This window comes from Drosophila santomea, chromosome 2L (genome assembly GCF_016746245.2).
Source record: "Drosophila santomea strain STO CAGO 1482 chromosome 2L, Prin_Dsan_1.1, whole genome shotgun sequence".
NCBI classification, from domain to species: domain Eukaryota; kingdom Metazoa; phylum Arthropoda; class Insecta; order Diptera; family Drosophilidae; genus Drosophila; species Drosophila santomea.
The window spans coordinates 3,706,045-3,724,612 of record NC_053016.2 but is presented as its reverse complement, the minus strand read 5'-3'; the positions used below and the strand labels follow the sequence as shown (position 1 = coordinate 3,724,612).

The 18,568-nt window shown below is 42.1% G+C and overlaps 10 protein-coding genes across 11 annotated transcripts; 4 read left to right on the top strand and 6 right to left on the bottom strand.

Moving 5' to 3' along the window:
- Positions 1 to 964: 964 nt before the first annotated feature.
- LOC120446851 (glycerophosphocholine phosphodiesterase GPCPD1) lies at positions 965 to 4,069 on the bottom strand. 2 transcript variants are annotated; one of them, XM_039628047.1, is made up of 6 exons: positions 3,687 to 4,069; positions 3,527 to 3,619; positions 3,044 to 3,446; positions 1,435 to 2,892; positions 1,236 to 1,382; positions 965 to 1,164 (listed from the first exon to the last, which is right to left on the bottom strand). In XM_039628047.1, exons 2-6 carry the CDS (start codon positions 3,544 to 3,546, stop codon positions 1,045 to 1,047), a joined length of 2,148 nt encoding a protein of 715 aa, XP_039483981.1. In that variant the 5' UTR covers positions 3,547 to 3,619; positions 3,687 to 4,069; the 3' UTR covers positions 965 to 1,044. The 2 variants fall into 2 exon arrangements, with proteins under 2 accessions (XP_039483981.1, XP_039483990.1); XM_039628056.1 differs by lacking the exon at positions 3,527 to 3,619 and having other exon boundaries at positions 3,687 to 4,068.
- A 570-nt stretch (positions 4,070 to 4,639) lies between these two features.
- On the top strand, positions 4,640 to 5,218 carry LOC120443987. The gene is made up of 2 exons (XM_039623460.2): positions 4,640 to 4,982; positions 5,038 to 5,218. The coding sequence occupies exons 1-2, from the start codon at positions 4,698 to 4,700 to the stop codon at positions 5,209 to 5,211; spliced, it is 459 nt and encodes a 152-aa protein (XP_039479394.2). The 5' UTR covers positions 4,640 to 4,697; the 3' UTR covers positions 5,212 to 5,218.
- Positions 5,219 to 5,665: 447 nt separating this feature from the next.
- On the top strand, positions 5,666 to 10,131 carry LOC120455524 (chromosome transmission fidelity protein 18 homolog). Its single transcript, XM_039641812.1, has 12 exons — positions 5,666 to 6,637; positions 6,692 to 7,271; positions 7,331 to 7,559; positions 7,625 to 7,741; positions 7,798 to 7,900; positions 7,957 to 8,096; positions 8,160 to 8,394; positions 8,710 to 8,885; positions 8,945 to 9,078; positions 9,141 to 9,361; positions 9,818 to 9,881; positions 9,942 to 10,131. Exons 1-12 carry the CDS (start codon positions 5,756 to 5,758, stop codon positions 10,040 to 10,042), a joined length of 2,982 nt encoding a protein of 993 aa, XP_039497746.1. The 5' UTR covers positions 5,666 to 5,755; the 3' UTR covers positions 10,043 to 10,131.
- Positions 10,132 to 10,323: 192 nt separating this feature from the next.
- Positions 10,324 to 10,864, top strand: LOC120455530. Its single transcript, XM_039641823.1, has 2 exons — positions 10,324 to 10,480; positions 10,620 to 10,864. Exons 1-2 carry the CDS (start codon positions 10,324 to 10,326, stop codon positions 10,829 to 10,831), a joined length of 369 nt encoding a protein of 122 aa, XP_039497757.1. The 3' UTR covers positions 10,832 to 10,864.
- Positions 10,865 to 11,882: 1,018 nt separating this feature from the next.
- LOC120455536 (tissue factor pathway inhibitor) lies at positions 11,883 to 13,231 on the top strand. Its single transcript, XM_039641837.2, has 2 exons — positions 11,883 to 12,532; positions 12,850 to 13,231. Exons 1-2 carry the CDS (start codon positions 12,439 to 12,441, stop codon positions 13,059 to 13,061), a joined length of 306 nt encoding a protein of 101 aa, XP_039497771.1. The 5' UTR covers positions 11,883 to 12,438; the 3' UTR covers positions 13,062 to 13,231.
- Positions 13,232 to 13,313: 82 nt separating this feature from the next.
- On the bottom strand, positions 13,314 to 13,931 carry LOC120455537 (chymotrypsin inhibitor SCI-III). The gene is made up of 2 exons (XM_039641853.2): positions 13,739 to 13,931; positions 13,314 to 13,675 (listed from the first exon to the last, which is right to left on the bottom strand). Exons 1-2 carry the CDS (start codon positions 13,818 to 13,820, stop codon positions 13,503 to 13,505), a joined length of 255 nt encoding a protein of 84 aa, XP_039497787.1. The 5' UTR covers positions 13,821 to 13,931; the 3' UTR covers positions 13,314 to 13,502.
- A 543-nt stretch (positions 13,932 to 14,474) lies between these two features.
- On the bottom strand, positions 14,475 to 14,894 carry LOC120456841. Its single transcript, XM_044006881.1, has 2 exons — positions 14,739 to 14,894; positions 14,475 to 14,682 (listed from the first exon to the last, which is right to left on the bottom strand). Exons 1-2 carry the CDS (start codon positions 14,800 to 14,802, stop codon positions 14,516 to 14,518), a joined length of 231 nt encoding a protein of 76 aa, XP_043862816.1. The 5' UTR covers positions 14,803 to 14,894; the 3' UTR covers positions 14,475 to 14,515.
- Positions 14,895 to 15,594: 700 nt separating this feature from the next.
- On the bottom strand, positions 15,595 to 16,098 carry LOC120455234. The gene is made up of 2 exons (XM_039641213.2): positions 15,991 to 16,098; positions 15,595 to 15,928 (listed from the first exon to the last, which is right to left on the bottom strand). The coding sequence occupies exons 1-2, from the start codon at positions 16,052 to 16,054 to the stop codon at positions 15,762 to 15,764; spliced, it is 231 nt and encodes a 76-aa protein (XP_039497147.1). The 5' UTR covers positions 16,055 to 16,098; the 3' UTR covers positions 15,595 to 15,761.
- A 127-nt stretch (positions 16,099 to 16,225) lies between these two features.
- LOC120458118 lies at positions 16,226 to 16,771 on the bottom strand. Its single transcript, XM_039645651.2, has 2 exons — positions 16,594 to 16,771; positions 16,226 to 16,544 (listed from the first exon to the last, which is right to left on the bottom strand). The coding sequence occupies exons 1-2, from the start codon at positions 16,658 to 16,660 to the stop codon at positions 16,360 to 16,362; spliced, it is 252 nt and encodes an 83-aa protein (XP_039501585.1). The 5' UTR covers positions 16,661 to 16,771; the 3' UTR covers positions 16,226 to 16,359.
- An 806-nt stretch (positions 16,772 to 17,577) lies between these two features.
- On the bottom strand, positions 17,578 to 18,561 carry LOC120458347 (BPTI/Kunitz domain-containing protein 4). The gene is made up of 3 exons (XM_039645964.2): positions 18,423 to 18,561; positions 17,905 to 18,359; positions 17,578 to 17,852 (listed from the first exon to the last, which is right to left on the bottom strand). The coding sequence occupies exons 1-2, from the start codon at positions 18,478 to 18,480 to the stop codon at positions 18,196 to 18,198; spliced, it is 222 nt and encodes a 73-aa protein (XP_039501898.1). The 5' UTR covers positions 18,481 to 18,561; the 3' UTR covers positions 17,578 to 17,852; positions 17,905 to 18,195.
- Positions 18,562 to 18,568: the final 7 nt, after the last annotated feature.

The window sequence follows — 18,568 nt, the reverse complement described above, 5'->3', positions numbered from 1 at the left end:
AATCCGAACAAACCGCACCAACACCGATGGCATTTTCATGCTCCGTTCTCTCTGGAGGGATGTGAATTTGTTTTTCATCTCCGTATCGAGTGCATGCGCACTGCCACTCTGCATTTTCCATTTTCTTTCCATTGTCTTTTGCTCTGACATTCACTTGAGTGAGGCGCCCAAATGCAACACTGCGTATGAGTGATGTAGAAAACATTTTCAAAATTAAAATTCACTGCAGGACAACAATAAAAAGAGAACTCGAATTTCTTCTACTATTTTGTTCAAAAATATTTAATAATTTCACATTATTATTTAGCTTGACACAACTGCTTATAAATATTAAGTACTATTATATATTAAGTAAGGCTATCTTTGATCAAGTTTTATTTATATAGTTCCAAGCAGAAAAAAACCAAAACAACAAAGAAATTGATAAGCGCCTAGAGAAACGTATAAAAGCAGAAAACGCAGTCCATTTATGTACCATTAATATGGTGATATTCTAAGCGCCTAGTACTCACAAAATAAATCATGCTGAGAGCCGTAGTTCTACACGTACTAATTATTAGCCATGGATCCTTGGTAAGTCAACCAGAGCACATGAAAGCTCAATGCCAAGGCTACCGGCATGTTTCTGGTTAATTGTTTTGATAGAAAAAGATTCAATCAGATCCAATCAGACGATGACATTTAAATAAACAAATTAAAATTCATCGTACACTTGTGCCTAGTTTAAAATAAAACAAAAACATTCCAATTTATGCAAAAGTTGTATTTTTAAGATTTTTGGGAACGTAAGTACTGAAGTACAGAGCAGCTTTGTTTAAATAGAAAACGAAAAAGTTACACTTAAAGGTTGCTAGTTTGGTCGAACAGAGATTAAGTAACTTGTAATAAACCTAATCATAAAAATCAAATGCAATTTGCTAAGTGACGAAATGGAGCGGATGTAATGACAAATGTGATAATCTGATAAGTTTTGGTCCTAGCAGGGCGGTATTTTCGTACATAAAGATGAGTATAAAATAGTCGCTCAGTTTTGATATTCAGATTCTATGCCTGCTGCTCCTCGTTGCCGTCGGCAGAGGTGTGCCACACATGCCCCATTTCCAGGGCCTGCAACTTGAGCAGTTCCTTTTGGCTGTCCTTGGCCTGAAGGTGGAACACACTTTGCTGGAGGGAGATTATAAAATGATTAAAGGTATATATTACTTATTTGTTGCACAATAAGTTCAAGGACTCACCTTGACCTCCTTGGTGGTCAGGACATCCATTTTGTCGTAGATAATGGCATGTAGCCCGAGTTCCTTCAACAGCTTGATGGTATCCTTGGAGTTGTTGTCGTCGCCCCAGCAAAACAGCACCAACCCACGCTCCTTGGCCAGATTCACCTAAAAGCGTCCGTAGCTGAATGGTTCACGATTCGAGAGTGGATCATGTTACCTGACTGGGATCTCGCAGCAGGTCCTCCGTGTGTGCCACAACACCCAGGAACTCCATGGCCACCGCGTGCCACACGGCCAGCTCCATGGAGTTGCCCCTGGGGTCCATATACTTCTGGTATTTCGTAGTCCTGCCGAGGGTTAGAAACATGACTGGGTATCGATTTTGCTTGAATCTCAGAATGGTGCAGATATCTGGATCGAAACAACTCAGTACTATCCTGCGATTCCCTGCCTTTCGTAGGATGACATCCAATATGCAATCGATATAGAGATTTCTGTCCACCACATGCTCGAATTCTTCCTCCATTTTGCCATCTTCCAGCCGCTGAGACCACTTGATTTCAATGTTGAAGCCCACATGGACATCAAGGGCATCCAGGACGTCGCATAGCTGGGGAAACGGCTGGTGCTCCAAACAATCATCATTGTGAAACGAGCGCGTCTCCCTGGACAGACCCTCAGCAATATGGTAGACCTTCAGTTTCTTCAACTGCTCCAGGGACAGCTCTCGCATCGGTAGGGCCAGGAAATCGTGCTCCTGCATACTGCACTTGGACTTCAGGGAAACATAGATCATGAAGTCGTGATACACCACCGGCACCAGATCCTTGCTGAGTTGAACATCGAACTCCACCATATCGGCACCATGCTCAGCGGCATTCTTCAACGAAGTAATAGTGTTCTCGCGAATCACAGCGTCCTTGGCCTTGAAACTGGTACCGGAACCACGGTGGCCCACATCCAGTCCCGTCCACTTGTTGTTCCAGTATCGGGCATAGCTGACACTCATGTCCATGAGCGCGCACAGCGATGAGGGCTTCACGATAAGATAACCAAGGCGCATCATTCCCAGAGGTCGATGGCCCTTGGCACAGGTAATCGGTAGCTCCAAGTTGCCTTCAGATCGCTTAAAAAGATTGGGCAGCACGTAATGATAGCCCAGGTGATTCGGTGGACCATCTTCCCTGGCCACCCGGGAACTGTAGCTGTACAAATCAATCAGATAGGCCGTGTTCTCGAAGTCTCCGACGGTCAGGTGGAATATAACCAAATCGGTGGGTCCACAACCGGTGCCGAACTGCTCCTGACTTCTGATTTCGCACTCGTCGGCACTCAAGGTGACAACCTCGCTAAAGGCAAACGCTGTGGAGGATTCACCGCCGTTCTCCTTGGTATCATGGGTGTCGTTCGACAAGGAATCCTCCATGGGGGAAGAGGGCAGCGTGGCATCACAGCTGGCACTCGGAATACTCAGGTTCATGGGCGTCACTTTGACCTGGATGTGCCTTCGTTTCATGCGCTGCTTAAACGTGAACGGCGCATAAAAGAACTTCAGCTGCACCAGGGTCTCCTTGGTCAGCCAGCCGCGGTCCACCTTCTCCTGGCCATTTATCGAGCCAAATATGTCACTCTGGTTCTTGGCAGGCTGCTCATCCAGCTCCTTGATTCTTCTGGGCTGTAAGGAAACGGAATCTCTTAGCATTGTTATTGGACAGGTAGCAAATCGTGATTCCCATACGAGTGCAAACAAATTAAATCCGTTCCCAGGTCCAGCTAGATTTTTGGACTCTACTCGTATGAGGTCAGTACGTAATGTATTTGTAAACCTGTAAATGCGTTTCCCAACGACGGACCACCAGCTGCTCCGTGCCGGGATCGACGGCACAGACCATATAGCGATACTCCGTGTCACAGTGACGCGGAATATAGATCTCTCCTGTCCACAGATTGCCATACTCATCCTGGTCCTCCTCATTCTTGGTCAACAGCGCCGCTCCCGAGTGTTGCCAGTTGCCCAGGGACTCGCAGTTACCCACAATGGCCAGCTGCTCGTTGGACGCCAGTTCCTGGTTCATCAGCACCCGGAAGGTCCACAGTCTGTTGGTGGTTATGTCGCCAAAGATTCGGCGCGATTCCAGTCGGTTGCCGTTCTCCGAGGACGCGGGACAGGATGATGGCGCCGCCATCGCATCCTCGTCGCCATCGTGTGAGGCCAGCCAGTTGTGCATTCTGTGAGGTTGTATATAATTAGTATTATAATCAGCAACTCTCCCTTTTATCGAGTACTGTGCTCGTTAGCCTATACGCACTGTACTTTATTCATTTTCATCGGCGGTCACAAGTTGATGTTTGATTTTATCGAGCGCAAGTAATTCGAAGACATTAACACACCATTAATTTCACTTGCAGTCCGATTGTTTGTATTTTCTTATCAGTGGATGACGTAAATAAATAACTTTTATCACTTACTTTGCGTGGGTGTGTGCTGAAATCGAATAATAAACCCAAATCGCTTTGTTTTGATTTGGTTTCCCGTTCTCTCCGCCCTCTCTCTCTCTCCTTAATTTTCCTAGATTTTCTTAGATTTTCCTACGAATACACGCAACTATAGCAAAAGTACGCAAACTGAGGAGTTGGTTGATTTTTTGCTCATAGCAGCTGTTTTTGTTCGCGGATTTCGGTTAACAATACATCATGTTTTTCGCTTCTTGGTGCGGGGAGTAAACTGTACAATGTTGCAGACTCTAGTGGATATAACTATATATTATCTGAACGATTTCAGCGCCGCAGGGGCTTCCGATCCGCCTAAAACTGTGAGTTGCATTATTTTGTTATCTATAAGTTCACTGAGCGATTTTAGCGAGTGATGAGAAAAGTATTTGAATATCAATATATCGATAGGTTTTCGGGAAAATTTTAATAATTATTATTATTATTGGTAAGTACTTAGGACACTTGAAAATTATACATTCGGTATATACGGCAACCAATATAACAAATTTATAAATTTTTAAATTGAGATTTGAGTTCATTCTCACAGTGATGGCAGTGCGAACAGCTGTTTTTTTCAGGGTGACCATTTTTCGTGTAATCAGTGTATCTCAGAATTTTAGAAAAGTATCTGAGAAATTTTAGCTAAGTATCTGCAAAAGAAGAAATATTAAGCTTAGAAATGTTGGCTTCTTTTAGTGCATGCGATTCTTTCAAGTATTTTTTAATAAAAGGGAGCATAAATGTGTATATATATAAATGTGTATGTGTGTGTACAAGCTCTAGATTGCAAAATAAAAAAAAAAAAGAGAAAATTAAGCCCGCCAAAGCGATTGCAGTTGGCAAGATTTAGGGCTTTCTGCCAGCGACCTGTGTGGGTGTTTTTCAGAATTTTCTGCAGTGGATCGCGGCTTGTGCCGCAGTGTACTTGCTTTTAAAACGTGGAGGAGATAAGAGGTGCCGAACAAAAAACTTTCTGTGCAACATATTATGGAGGAATACAAAACAATTATAAAAACTTCTGATCTACCTCACGAATATATTTATGACGATGACAAACTGGTTTCGAACACGCCGGAGTCCGAATTAAATCAACGAGATATTTTGCATTCGGCTGCTGTTGCTGCTGAAGCCAAACCGAAAACAAAAAAATGTTCGCGCTCCATTCCGCCGTATCCGCATGCGGCTCGGCTGAAAAATGATGTTCGTGTTTATGAATATAGTGAGCCCAGGAAACAAAGCTACAGATCAAATTTATGGAAGGAGGCCTACAGTGTGAGTAGGAATCCAATGGCATGAGCATGAGCCTTAAATAAAACAACTATTTCAGATACTCCACCAGCGATTGGACATTGAAGAGACAATCGCAGGAAAGGAAAAACTGAGAACGCATTTACATCCGTGTTTGCACAGGATTAAAGGACTTTTGGATCCGGACACCTGCCCCAATTGTCCGCTGTGTCAAAAGCCCATTTTGTCCACCAAAGTTTGGAGATTAGCATAGTGACGAATGCAAGCAACCTTATACTTGATCTCTAAACTTATATACTCAAATAAACGTTTTTGAAGAAAGATATGCAACTGCAATCAGCTGTATCATCATTTCCGGCTGGATTTCCATTTTGGCGGGAAAGCACTTTGTGAAATAGAGATAGAAAAAAGGGAAAAAGAGATAGAAAAATGTGCGTGTCGTAGCAAATAGCTTTGGAGTGCGAGCAAGACCGATAGTTACCAAAAAATATGACCGCGCCGAATCCAATAGCAATAGCCATTATTGAAACTAGTCATATAAGATTTTTCATTTACATTCAATATACTTTAAAATATATATGCGCTTTCCTTAATACTCTTTTAAATGTAAGAAATGCAATGAAATGATTGGAGCTCAGTAAATCAATCAGCTTGTAGCAGCCAGCACTTAGATAGTTCCATGAGATGGCAACTCTGCCACACAACAGCTGTTCATTTTGGCGCGAAAATACCAGTGCAACAATTTGTTTATATATAGATAAATAAATACAATATATATACTTTCGTGGGAAACCAGAATGGATCAGTATCCGGATGAGAACGAGGAGTTCGAGCTGCAATACCAAGACGAACTAGAGCTGCTGGAGGATTTGCCGGACGAGTTCACCGCGTACGATGGACCCAGCACATCAAAACAGGCGGCTGCGAAGCAAAAGGAAAACAGAGCTCCTGCGCCGGCATTAAAGGATGCCACCCGGCTTGGAAACTCCACTCTGGGTTCGCCACAACTGTCGCAGATTACCTTTGGAAGCAGCCAGTTGGGTGGCGAAGATGAGGGCGAGGGCACTGCAACTGGAGTCCATGTCAATCGGCGGCTTTTTGGAACGCCCAAAGGTCCAGCGGTGGGCAGGGGTTGCTCCACGCCCTTCCAGCGAATGCCCGCCATCCAGGAGCTGGAAAACACACAACTAACCAGCCGGGGCTTTGGCCTGGAAAAGGAAAACCCAGCAGCAAATCAGCTCCAGGAAGTGGGTCTTAAGAGTGTCAATAAGCGGCGCCTGGAACGTGATCTCTTCGGGGACATTGATGACCTATTTCACGAGTCCTACGAGGACCCCATGGTGAAGAAAGCACGAACCGAGGAGCAGCGAGATCACGAGGCCATCGACAGGATTCTCGAGCTGCGGCGAAAACTGCGAGAGTCCAGCAAAACTCTGCGTAAGGACGACGTAAGTCGCCTGAAGGCGCTGCACGACTTCAAGATGAGAAACCTATCGTATGAGATCCCAAACTGGCCCTTCCTGGCCATTCAGCGCAGTGATCTCGAGCGTATCTACGTGAGATTCCACTCCGAGGACTATGAGCAAAGGCAATTGGATCTGATCAGTGCCAGAGGCGAGGTGGTGGGCAGTCTTTTGGGCGAGGCCAAGGAGAAGATCTGGCAGGAAGCCGGGGAAATAGTGAGTATCCGGAAATGTCATCAAAACGAAGTCATATTGTCATTTATTCTGCAGGTCTTAAGTCGCGCAACAGCCGCTGAAGAGGCGGATGTAACACTCGTGGATAGCAACTCCAATGCCGAACCCGGACGCCTCTGGGTGGACAAGTACAAGCCGAGGAAATACATCGACCTGCTCTCTGATGAAATGACCAACAGGAGCCTGCTCTACTGGCTGAAGATGTGGGACAAAGTGGTCTTTGGCAAAGCCTTCCACAGCAAACGGGAACAGGAGGCGGTGACCGCAGAGGGCGGCACTGCTGGAGGAGCTGGCAACCAGCTGAATAGCTTCAATAAGCGAACTGGCAAATTCGAATCCAATGGCGGCTGGCGGCAGCGCAAGTCTCGGCAAGCTCTCAACACAAATGTGGATGCCTTGGGCAGGCCCATGCAGAAGGTGGCACTGCTATGTGGTCCTCCAGGTCTGGGTAAAACCACACTGGCGCACACGATCGCCCGGCATGCTGGTTACAATGTCCGGGAGATCAATGCCTCCGATGATCGCAGTCCAGAGGCCTTCAAACTGGCTTTGGAGAATGGCACACAAATGTCTTCGGTGCTGAATGAAGATAAACGACCCAATTGCATTGTTCTAGGTGCGCAAATATATTTTAAACTTGTAATGATATATATACTAAAACTAACTTTCCTCTAGATGAAATCGATGGCGCCCCTCGTCAATCTATTGAGTATCTGGTCAAGTTCATCAGCGATGCTGTCTACAGCAAAGTTAAAGCCAAGGGCGACAAGGCAGAGCACAACGTCCTAAAGCGACCCATTATCTGCATTTGCAACGATGTCTACGATCCTGCACTGCGTCCTTTAAGACAGGTGGCCTTCGTGGTCAGTTTCCCGCCCATCGATGCAGCGCGTCTGGCGGAAAGGTACACTCCTTTATATATATTAAAATATAGTATACATTCTGTAGGCAATAATATCTTACTTTCAGATTAGTTAAAATTGCTCACAGAGAGCAGCTGAAGACGGACTTTGGTTCACTTATCGCTTTAGCTGAGAAATCCGGAAACGATGTGAGGAGCTGTATATCATCCATGCAGTTTTTTAAGTGAGCAACTACTTAATATTTATTCATTTATATTCTAACGATAATTCAATTTGCAGTGCCCAAAAGCACAGTCTAACTCTGCAAGATGTGCTCAACAACAATCTGGGTCAAAAGGACAGGCATCAAGGACTTTTCGCCGTGTGGGATGCCATTTTCCGGGTGAGCCTTTGTGATTTGTGTATTTGTGGGACAATTTAATGTAATCTCTTGTTTAGATACAACGTCCGCGGAAAACGCTGCAGACAGACGTCCATAAGGTCGATGAGCCCGCCCAGGTCACAATGACAAACACGTCTGTGACAACACGTGTTCGCAATGTCCTGGAGGTTGTCCACTCCAGTGGGGATTACGAAAGGTAATCGCACTTTAAATTATAGCAAAAGCTTCAAAGTTATTTACATTTTATTTGATTTGCTAGACTAATGCAAGGCGTGTATGAGAATTATCTGCAACAGAAGATGCCCGATCCGAACTTTACGGGCGTGTGCGAAGCGCTGAAATGGTTTTGCTTCACGGACACGGTGCAGCATCAGATCAGCAGGCAGCAGAACTACAGTGTGTACCCGTACATGCAGTACGGTTTTGTCGTTTGGTATTTGCTGTTTGCCACACTGGCCTGGCCGAAAATCGCATTTCCCACGCGTGGCTTTGAGGTGAGCTGCAGAAAGAAAAAGAAAACGAAACGAAACGATGAAGAGATGATGGCCCCGGGCCACATTATTTCTTTTGAACGCAGAGAGGCTGCTTCTTTGAGGCAGGCTCATGATTTATGCAGGCGTCATTAGCCGGGGCAAACATCCCCGGCCAAGCCCTGTGGAAAGTGCATAATCAACACAATCAAGCCATGTAATTTCTTGTCCATTATGTGCCTCAAATGCAATCACAAGATTAATGAGACTTCTGCATAGATTTTGCACTGTTTGCCCAAGGACCAACCCTACTTTTTCTCTATACTCGTATCCTTGCAGTTCCAGCAGAAGAGCACCAACCAGAGAAACATCTTTCAGGCCATCTGCAAAGGTGTCACCACCTCTGCACTGGGTGTGGGTCAGGGCGGAACTCTGCTCCTCGATACGGTGCCGCTGCTGAAGAGGATTCTATCGCCGCAACTACGCTCCGTCGCTGTGCAGTTGCTGTCTCCAAAGTGAGTACTCCTGGATTACCTGAGGACATTCCTATGAATGCATATTTCATTAACCACAGGGAGCAGCAGGACTTGCGTCACACCATCGAGGTGATGGTTGATCTCGGCCTAACGTTCGTGCAGGTCAAGTCCCAGGAAGGACATTATGTCTTTCAAACCGAACCGGATCTCGATGCACTCAGTGCTTTTCCAGGTGGGTCCAAGACACGAATGCAAAGCCTATTTAAAACTAAATTCGTTTCGATTTCTCCTCAGGCTACACAGGGCTCTCGCTTCCCTATTTTAGTCGCCAGTTGATAGCCCGCGAGGTGGACTTGGAACGCATCCGACGAGCTGCCCCCAAGGGCGGAGCACCCTCAGCTCCGGCCGCAAAAAAGAAGCCAGCAGGAGCAGCAGCGCAGCTGCCCAATCATTTGCAAACATTGAAGCCGAAACCAATTTCGGCCTCTAATATGCACAGTGCACCCAAGCAGCAGGTGAATCTATGAGCATTTGCATGCCTTGCATTTACTTAGCAGCAATTTACTTGCAAATTCCCGCCACTCTCCAAGAGAAGTGCGCATATGCTTTGGTCGAACCTGAGTTCACCTCCTTTCCACCACCAAATGCTTTTCCTTTTGCTGTTTAAGCCGAAGCTTTTTCCTTGTGGCAAATCCTTGCAAAGCTAATAACCCATAAGGGGATTCCAGCGGTATTGTCATTGGAGTCGTAATGTGGGATCAGCTCAAACGAACATTTATTGCTCGTCCTAAGCGAATGCGACTGGAAAAGCTACGTTATTGTTTACTACACGAGAGCACTCACTTTTGTACTCTCTCTTTATTCCCGAAAAATCGCGTGCAATAACCTGAAGTTATTTCAAATTATATACTTGCTTTTGAATGTTGGATTATTTTGTACGCTTTACTAATTTCTATGCAATTTCTTTTCAGCTCACAAAGGACTTCTTTGGCCGCATTACTCACAAATCGACTTCGACAAACTCGGCTGAGGAATGTAAGTTAATCGAATCTCTTAAATTTTCCATAATCGTTTAACACATCAATTTGTTTCCAGCCAAGACCGATGCTATTGTGAAGAGTCCTATTTGGTATCGCTATAAGGAGGGATTCAATAACGCCGTCCGCAAGGATGTTCACATTCACGAACTGCTTTAACCAACTTCCAATGATTTCCCGCACAACTCTTTTACCTTATTTATTATAAAATATAATACACAAAAAACAATGTTTTTTACAAGCCGGAAGCTGTATGGCAACCCTTATGTATGGAACCCAAAAGGGGCATCGTTCTTTTATCATTGAATTTTTGTGGGAAATTCACAAAGACAACTATAACTCCGCTCGTGCTGGGCTTTGATATGTATTACAAGTGATTGTAGTTGGCTGTGCGTTCCTTATCGCGGGTCTCAGTGGGTTGAGCTCGGTAGTGTTCCCGAATGCCTCTGTTACTCAGTTGTCCGCCGCCAGTCCAGATGCCTCGACACAAGCCCGCGTCGGTGGTGCTAACGCTGCTGTTGGTGGTGCTCTTGATGCTCATCCACCACCACTGCCGCACAGATGCTAGATTCGTGCCCAGTCCGCCAGCGATACCCAGTGAGTAGCCTGATCGACGACGACGACGGGGGGGGTGTCACAGAAGTAAACGTTGTTACCATGCCAAAATGATTAGTACCTTCTTTCTGCGACCCCCAAGCTAAAGTTCGTTGAACATCACTAATGATTTAATCGCTAGGTATTTGCAAAAAACCACCGCCACGTTCGGAGGGCGTTTGTGCCATTGATATCGAGGGGTTCTATTACGATCCGATAACATTCGACTGTAAGATGTACAAGATCGGTGCATGCCACTTGATTCGTGGCCAGAGTTTTGGCAGTCAGCAGGATTGCGTTTCCACCTGTATCCATGGAATACGCCGGAATCATGACTTTTATGTGAACGAGTAATATAAATAAATACGTAAACAAATGTACCAGTAATGAATGAGTTTGATTCGCTGAGAGTTGATGAAATCTTCGAGAGCGGCAAACAAATTGCGTCGAAATGTTTAGTCTCATCTGGTTGTCAATCATCCGCCCCGTTGACCTGTGATGTAATTGTGTTTTTTTTTTTGTCATTGGTGGTCGCACTATCAAAACGTGCGGAAATCTGTGATTGTGGCCCGTTTGGCACTCAAAGTTACTTAGTTGAACATTGAAACGCGGCTTATGTCAGCATATTCCTATGTTGACCTGGAATACAAAAAAAGTCGAATAGCTCTCGTAATTCTTGTGATTGTACTTTATGTAGGTGATGTTATATATTTCCAGCTACGTAATCTTGGCTTAAATATTTGAATTACTTTAGAAAAATTCATAAAAGATTGTAAGTCACGCGAACATGGGTTAATGCAAACCTAAATACAGTGCAAAATCTACCAGCCAAAGCAAACAATGTTGTTTTTTGGTTTCACCCCCTTACAACACTGCAATCTTTTTTGCTATTGATGTAGATGATGCATCTGATAATGATAAGCAAATATGAGTGATGCATCTATTTACTTAGGGCATAAGTAGTTCGTTGCGTATACGTCACGTTGGCCTTATCAGCCGTGCACCTCTCTGCGTTCATCTTAGCCTTCTGCAACAGGCACTGGCCGGATTTAGCCGGAATTGGAGGAGAGTAGAGCTCATAACGATCATCCTCGATCGATCTCTCATGCAAAATCGCAGTTTTCGATGCTGAATTCTTATCAATTAAGACACGCAGAGAATGGCTTGTTTGTTTTAATTTAATAATGCTATAAATTCCAACAAATAATATTAATAATTATGCTGAATATATATATGTTCAAGTGGTAGGACATAAACTTGCCCTACGAATTGTAAAAATATTAAAATTACTTAATAAAAATCCGCATTTTGTTCTGTGTAGGTTTCAATTCTCTCAGCTGGATTCGAATCAGCAGAGCTGCTGGCAGAGGCACTCAGATTACAAATGTGTGCCTCGGATGCCTTTTGTTCGAGGTTTCAAGTCGAGTTCGCGACTCGACGTTTAGTCAGTGACCAAGTGTGTGGTGAACCAAATCCGTTTCTTCACCCATCGAAGAATCTACAGAATTTCAAAACTGCGCAGACAAAGTCCAAGAAAACTTGAAATAGAACCCTGGAGTATTCCCTATCTGTATCTTCCCAACTGGCAACAGCTGTAATAAAGATCTAGCGCATTTTTTCGGCTGGAAATTTGCACTCTAGATGAACTTTGCCAAGCGACGAGTATAAAAAACTCATAAAATACAGCGGAATTGCAAAAAGAAAATAAATAATTGAGAAGAGCAGACGGATCGGCCGATCATCCATATACTATAGGCTTTCAATCACCGTAGAATCGGACACATTCCGCACTGTCTCTTATATATGGCGAGCTGCTGCGCATTTGTGTTTGTCCTGAACCAGACTGACATCATCGGGGTCAAGGAGCAAAGCCGAGCTACAATACAGAGTTGACCAACTTGAGCCACAGGACTCCATTCCGAGTAACTACCAACCAGAGCAATTTCAAAAGTTTGGTCAAAATGGCCAACCACAGTCAGCTGAGGATCACCATTGGATTTTGTGTGATTTTGGCCATTATCCTGGACCAACAATTCACTGCAGGGGCTCTCGTTCGTAAGTATTCAGAGATTTCTCATAATCAATCAGTAAAAATATTGTGAAAATGTATAACTTGGTGTTGGGTTATCTGTTTTTCAACCTGTCAATGCCGAAACTCTGAGGGCAATGACTTTGCATTATAAATTGATTTTCTTATATCACAAACTAAATTCTGCAAGTTTGTCAAATGGTTTCCATACTTTAGTGACATATTATCGAACATATTATGAACATTTCTAAATTGAAGGTAATTTAAATGTATGTTTAAACTACATTTATGCTCCAATATGATATAAATGTTATATACAATATTAATTTGTGCCATGTTCCAGGAGATGCGTGCCAGATGGAGCCGAGGACGAGTGGACTGTGTGGTCCTACTACCGTGGGAATATTTTACGATCCGGAGACACAACGTTGTCAGTATAGGGGATGCGGCAATCGAAAGCTCTTCGGAACCCTTGAAGACTGTGAAAAGATTTGCAACAATCCGCGGCACACGAAGCGGCGCAACCAAGCAAAAGCCAATGAAACCTCACATTGAATACATTGCTAATTTAAACGTGGCCTATTTTAGTGGAATCTAATTATACTACTTTCATGTTCGATGGTTAAATTTGTTTAAACTGAGAATAGTAAGCTTATTGTGATCCATTTTGTATATGATCTTTAAAGTGGATTTTATACTCGAATAAAAATGTAGTTTGTAATATATATTTGTTAGTTTGACAAATAGTAATTACAAAAATGTAGAGCTCAGTAACTAGAACTAGAGCAGTTACTTTTCTAAGCTCGATGCTGACTTCCCTTAACCTTTCGATTTAGTATCTAAGATGTAGCCGCATTAATTCAACTTGGAATGTATAGAAACATAACCGCCAGCTTGTAGTTTTTTTTTACCTATGAGTGTGGCTTTTAACTTTAATGATAGCTATGGTAACTGTGACATTTCGGCTGACATTCTCAAACATTTCGGCTGACATTCTCAAACATCCCGGCAGTTGAACTCGCACTCAGCTTTGGTGCCAAATCGATTGTCATTGCCGCCACAACCGCCGTAGATGAAGGGTTCGCAATGGCGCTTAATGGGATTGTAGGCAAAGCTTTCCACGTATCCAAAGCACCGACCACTGATCATGGGCTGCAGGCACAGTTTCACTATATATATTATATTGATTATATCCGATTAGTGGTGCATTTACTTCCGATCGCTGCAATTACCTCTTTTGGAGGCCGCCCCTGAATGGTGCGGAATCAACAGGAGGAGGCCAACAAGAAGAAGCCACTGCCAATGAGCCGGCATCTTGACATCTAGACTTGCTGATCGGTGGTACCCTCGACTTCCACTTGCACTTGCGATGTTCAACCGTCACGTTCTTGGGCCCACAACTCACTGAACCGGGCTCTCTGAGCATTGATTTCTGTGTTTACAAATGCCTTCAAACGCTCATAGCTCATAGCTCATAGCTCATACCTCGTACCCGTTTTGTTGCCAATATTCAACATTGACCAAGTTAACAAGTGGCAATGGTTTAGGCCAGCGCAAAAGTCGATTGCCCTGCTTTTTAGCCGTTGTAGGTCTCTACATTTAGATTTCTTTATGTATAAGCTAACCACATTTATACCGTATATATCTATACAGTTAGGCAAATAATTCTGATGACAAGCTGGGTGGGAAAATCGAAACTCCCCATCGCATACCCCACAGTAGCTCCAATAAAAAATCACTCTCGCGGAGATGACGTAAAAAGACTGGGCAGAAGGCAACAAAAACATGTTCCGCATTTCAATTGGCAGCACAACGGCAACAAAGCGGCTCTGCCAATACTTTGAAATCAACTACGACTTGGTGAGGTGTATGGATTGACAGCCAGAAGCGCGATTTCAATTTCAATATAGGTTTCGCTTTCAACTTGCCTGTGCAGCCCATGAAATACCCAGTGAAATTAGGAATTAATAATATTTTATAAAAGCTGATTCTTATTTTTGTAATTGCAATTACGACAAGCACTTTTTGCAGTCGGTGCTGTTATCAAAGAATCTTCCCTCACTGTGACAGCCTCTAATTTTCATGGCAAAGCAACTATTTCTCTTTGGACTGAACATATATCCATCAATAATATCAGTGCACTCTCCTGTGGTCCCACCCTTCTGAGAACAACGAACTAAATACAAAAAAATATTTTTAAAAATAGCTAAACATTGCTATTTAAAAACTTACCATTCTCTCCGAAGACTTCATTAAATAACACTACAAATAACAAGATTACATATAAGGTCTTCATTTTGGAGCTACTGTTAAGCAAATAATTTTATTTCCCCGACATTTTTTTTAAATATCTGCTTTGCTAGAAAACTAATCAATTTTATATGCAATTTGCCATTAAATTAAAAATGTCTGGCACTTGAAAACGTTTGAAAGGCAGGATAGCCCTTCGAATGCCCAACTTGTTATGCATAATTAATTTGGCCAAGTAATAGATGCCGTTTTGACGTTTCTTCCAACTGCACAAATATGTCTGTAATTTAGTAATTAAACGCTGCCGACGACGAGCACCAATTAACGTCCGGGGCTCAATTATTTCAGGCAAATTAAACAGCTAACTGAATTGTCACCCCGCACATCTGACATTTTGGCCACTCAATCAGGCCCAAAATTTTCGACCCTCTCATGTGTGCGAATGGGCTAATGAATAAATAGCATGGCAGTTTGACAGGGCCCAAACTCCTGGAGTTCCTGGAGCTCGAGCATTGGAATTATCGTTACATCATCATCGCCGAGCGATAATTCAATTTGCACTGCGAATTAACACCTGACATCGCTTCAGTTTCAGTTACATTCTCTGTTTCCGTTTCTGTTTCTGTTTCTCCTGCTGACCATCTTGTCTTGTCCAGCATTCTGGCCCTAATGTGGCTCTAATTATCGCCCTTGCCCAGAACTTGAGTCCTTTCCCATCCTGTCAGCACACTATGCAACTTTAATGAGCCCCACAAAGTGCCACACATACTCGCATATAATAATGGAATATGAACCTATTGGACATGGCCCTGACATTCGCATTAATTATGCAAATTGCTTGCAGTTTATGGCTCAGTTTAGGGTGCCACTTGGCCAATGCCGAGCCAAATATATAATGTAGTTTATTTATGTATTACTTACATCCCAAAAACTCGCACACTGCATAATTCGAAACAGGACTTGATTTTCAATTTTATCAAAGTCACGAAATATTGATAGCCTTTTCTATCTTCCTCGAAAACCTTCACAATTGGCCTGGCAGTCCGTTAAGTGTTTGAAAAAGTTTCCTCTTCCGGAGCAGGGACCAGTTATCCTTACACACCTACGCTTCCTAGGTATGTAGGAAAAACCCTTGCACTTTCCCACAAAAGAGGTCTTTATGCCGCAGATGGCTTTAACAAGGGAATTTGTGGATTAAATACGATTTGGAGTAACCATTGTTAATAAAACTTACGGTTTTGCGACGTAATCGGATCACAAAAACAAAATAGTATGAGCACTATGTAGATCGATCTCATCTTTAAAATCAATTGCTGCCTCTTTCATCTAACTTCATGTTATTAATAATTTAAAATTCGTGTAGCGTTGGCTAAATTATCGTTATATCGGTGGCGAATTAAATTAGTTCTAGCTCGGAAAAATTAAAAATAAATAAATTAAGCAATATAGGGCCAAAGTAACACAAAAAGTTAATATTGAGAGACTGTATTGTCGATTTTATTTCTACATTTTTATTTAACACCAATTTGTATGTATTTGTAATTCATTTATTCTTTATTCATTATTACCTTTAAATCTTTGAAGTATGCACAAAACATTTGTGTTAAATAGTTTTTGGCTTTAAGCATGCTTCTTCGCAGGACTCTTGGTCAAAGAAAAAATTATCCGTTCCCATACACCGAAGAACATTTCGATGGCATAATTTCCTATAACGATCATAAGAAAATCCTCGAGCCTGGATTTTACAAAATCCATAAGATCTAGGGTTCAGTTTGCACTTGTACGAAACTAAGTAAAATTAAAAAATCGGAATAAAAGTGTTATTGTTAGCACTTACGATCCTTATAGGTCATCACAACCCCTAAAAGGGTTATTAGTAAGAAAGAAACGCAAAACGAACTCATTGGTAAAAAAAAATAAAAACTCTGATCAAATGGGTGGACTTTTTAAAAGACCATAAATAAAATAAAATAATAAAATTAGTTTCACGTGTTAAATGTAAATGCGTCTGCCAAACAATGTGGTTTTGATTAAAATGTTTACTACAAAACAATATCACACAATAATAAGATATAATTTTAGTTCCCAAGCTCAAGAATAAATACACTTAAAAGACCTGATAATTCGTTTTTAACGGGTAAAGTATATTTTTTTTTACAAAAAATGCATTCTAGATAGAATTTTTTCGGTTTTTTTATAGTTTCTGTGACTTTGAATTCACAACTCATATAATACATTTAAGGCACTTTAAACTATTAACTTTATGCTTTGCATATAGATTCGCAGGAAGCTTTGCTCTGGAAAAAATTTTCGCTTCCTCTACATATGCCAATAATTGGAACGCATTGTCTTTTAAATGCTTCGTAGGTAAATCCGCGAGCGTACTTTCTACAGTTTCCCCAGAAATTGGGCCTACGATTGCAGACGGCTGAAGGGAAGGAAAACTTAAATAGTTGCAATGTTTTTCCTTAACACTTACATTGATTAGGGTATGGGAATCCCAGTCCACACCCAAAAAGAGTTATTAATAACACAAAAATACGAAGTGACACCATCTCATGAATGTGGTCTCTTGATCAAGTGGGAGTGTTTTTTATAGACATTGAGTAACACCACCGATTAATAAAATTAGTTTCAGATATTACATGCTAAAAATGTGTTTTTTTTTTTCAACAAGATATGGCTTTATGATTGAAAACATTTTCAAATGTTCAATAGTTATACTATTGCTTGCACTTGGCTTCGTATTCCTCTTTTTTGGTAAAATGATTACCATACATATGGCATCCCATATCTTGTTTTACAAAAAGTGCATTCTAAATTGAAATTTTTCGGTTTTTTTTTATAGTTTTTGTGACTACGAATTCACAACTTATATAATACACAACTATTAAAAGCTAGTTTGCTCGCGTTACAAGTTCGGGTAAAAGCCTCCTTTACATACTGATTCGCAGGAAGCTTTGCTATCGAAAAAATTTCCACTTCCCATACATGTGCCAAAAATTGGAACGCATTCATTTTTGAATGCTACGTAGGTAAATCCGCGTGCGTGCTTTCTACAGTTTCCCCAGAAATTGGGCCTACGATTGCAGACGGCTGAAGGAAAGGAAAACTTAAAACAGTTGCAATGTTTTTCATTAACACTTACATTGATTAGGGTATGGGAATACCATTCCACACCCAAAAAGAGTTATTAATAACACAAAAATACGAAGTGACACCATCTCATGAATGTGGTCTGTTGATCAAGTGCGAGTGCTTTTTATAGACATTGAGTAACACCGACGACTAATACTTAAAATTAGTTTCAGGTATTACATGCATGACATTGAGTAACACCGAATACTAATAAAATTAGTTTCAGATATTACATGCCAGAAATAGGTTTTTTTTCAAAAATATATGGCTCCAAACATTTTCAAATCTTAAAACGGTTGAACTATTGCTTGCACTTGGCTTCGCATTCCGCTTTTTCGCTAAAATGATTACCATTCATAAGGCATCCCTGCCAGAACACACAGTCGTTACTATTTTCGACGTAGGAATATAGGTCTGTCAATTCCAGACATGATCCTTGCACAAAAGGTTTGAGATTGCAATCATCTAAGAGTATATATTACATTATTGTGTGTTAATCATGTATGAATAGTTCTTCTTTGCACTCACTTCCTTTTAAGCCTGGCACTAAAGCTAATATTGTGCAGATCAAACCAAATACTTTCATCCTCAATGTGTGAATACTTAAAGTTAAACCACTGAAGTGAAACTAGCAATATCGGGCTAAAAGCCCATCTTTAACCTTTTTATGAATT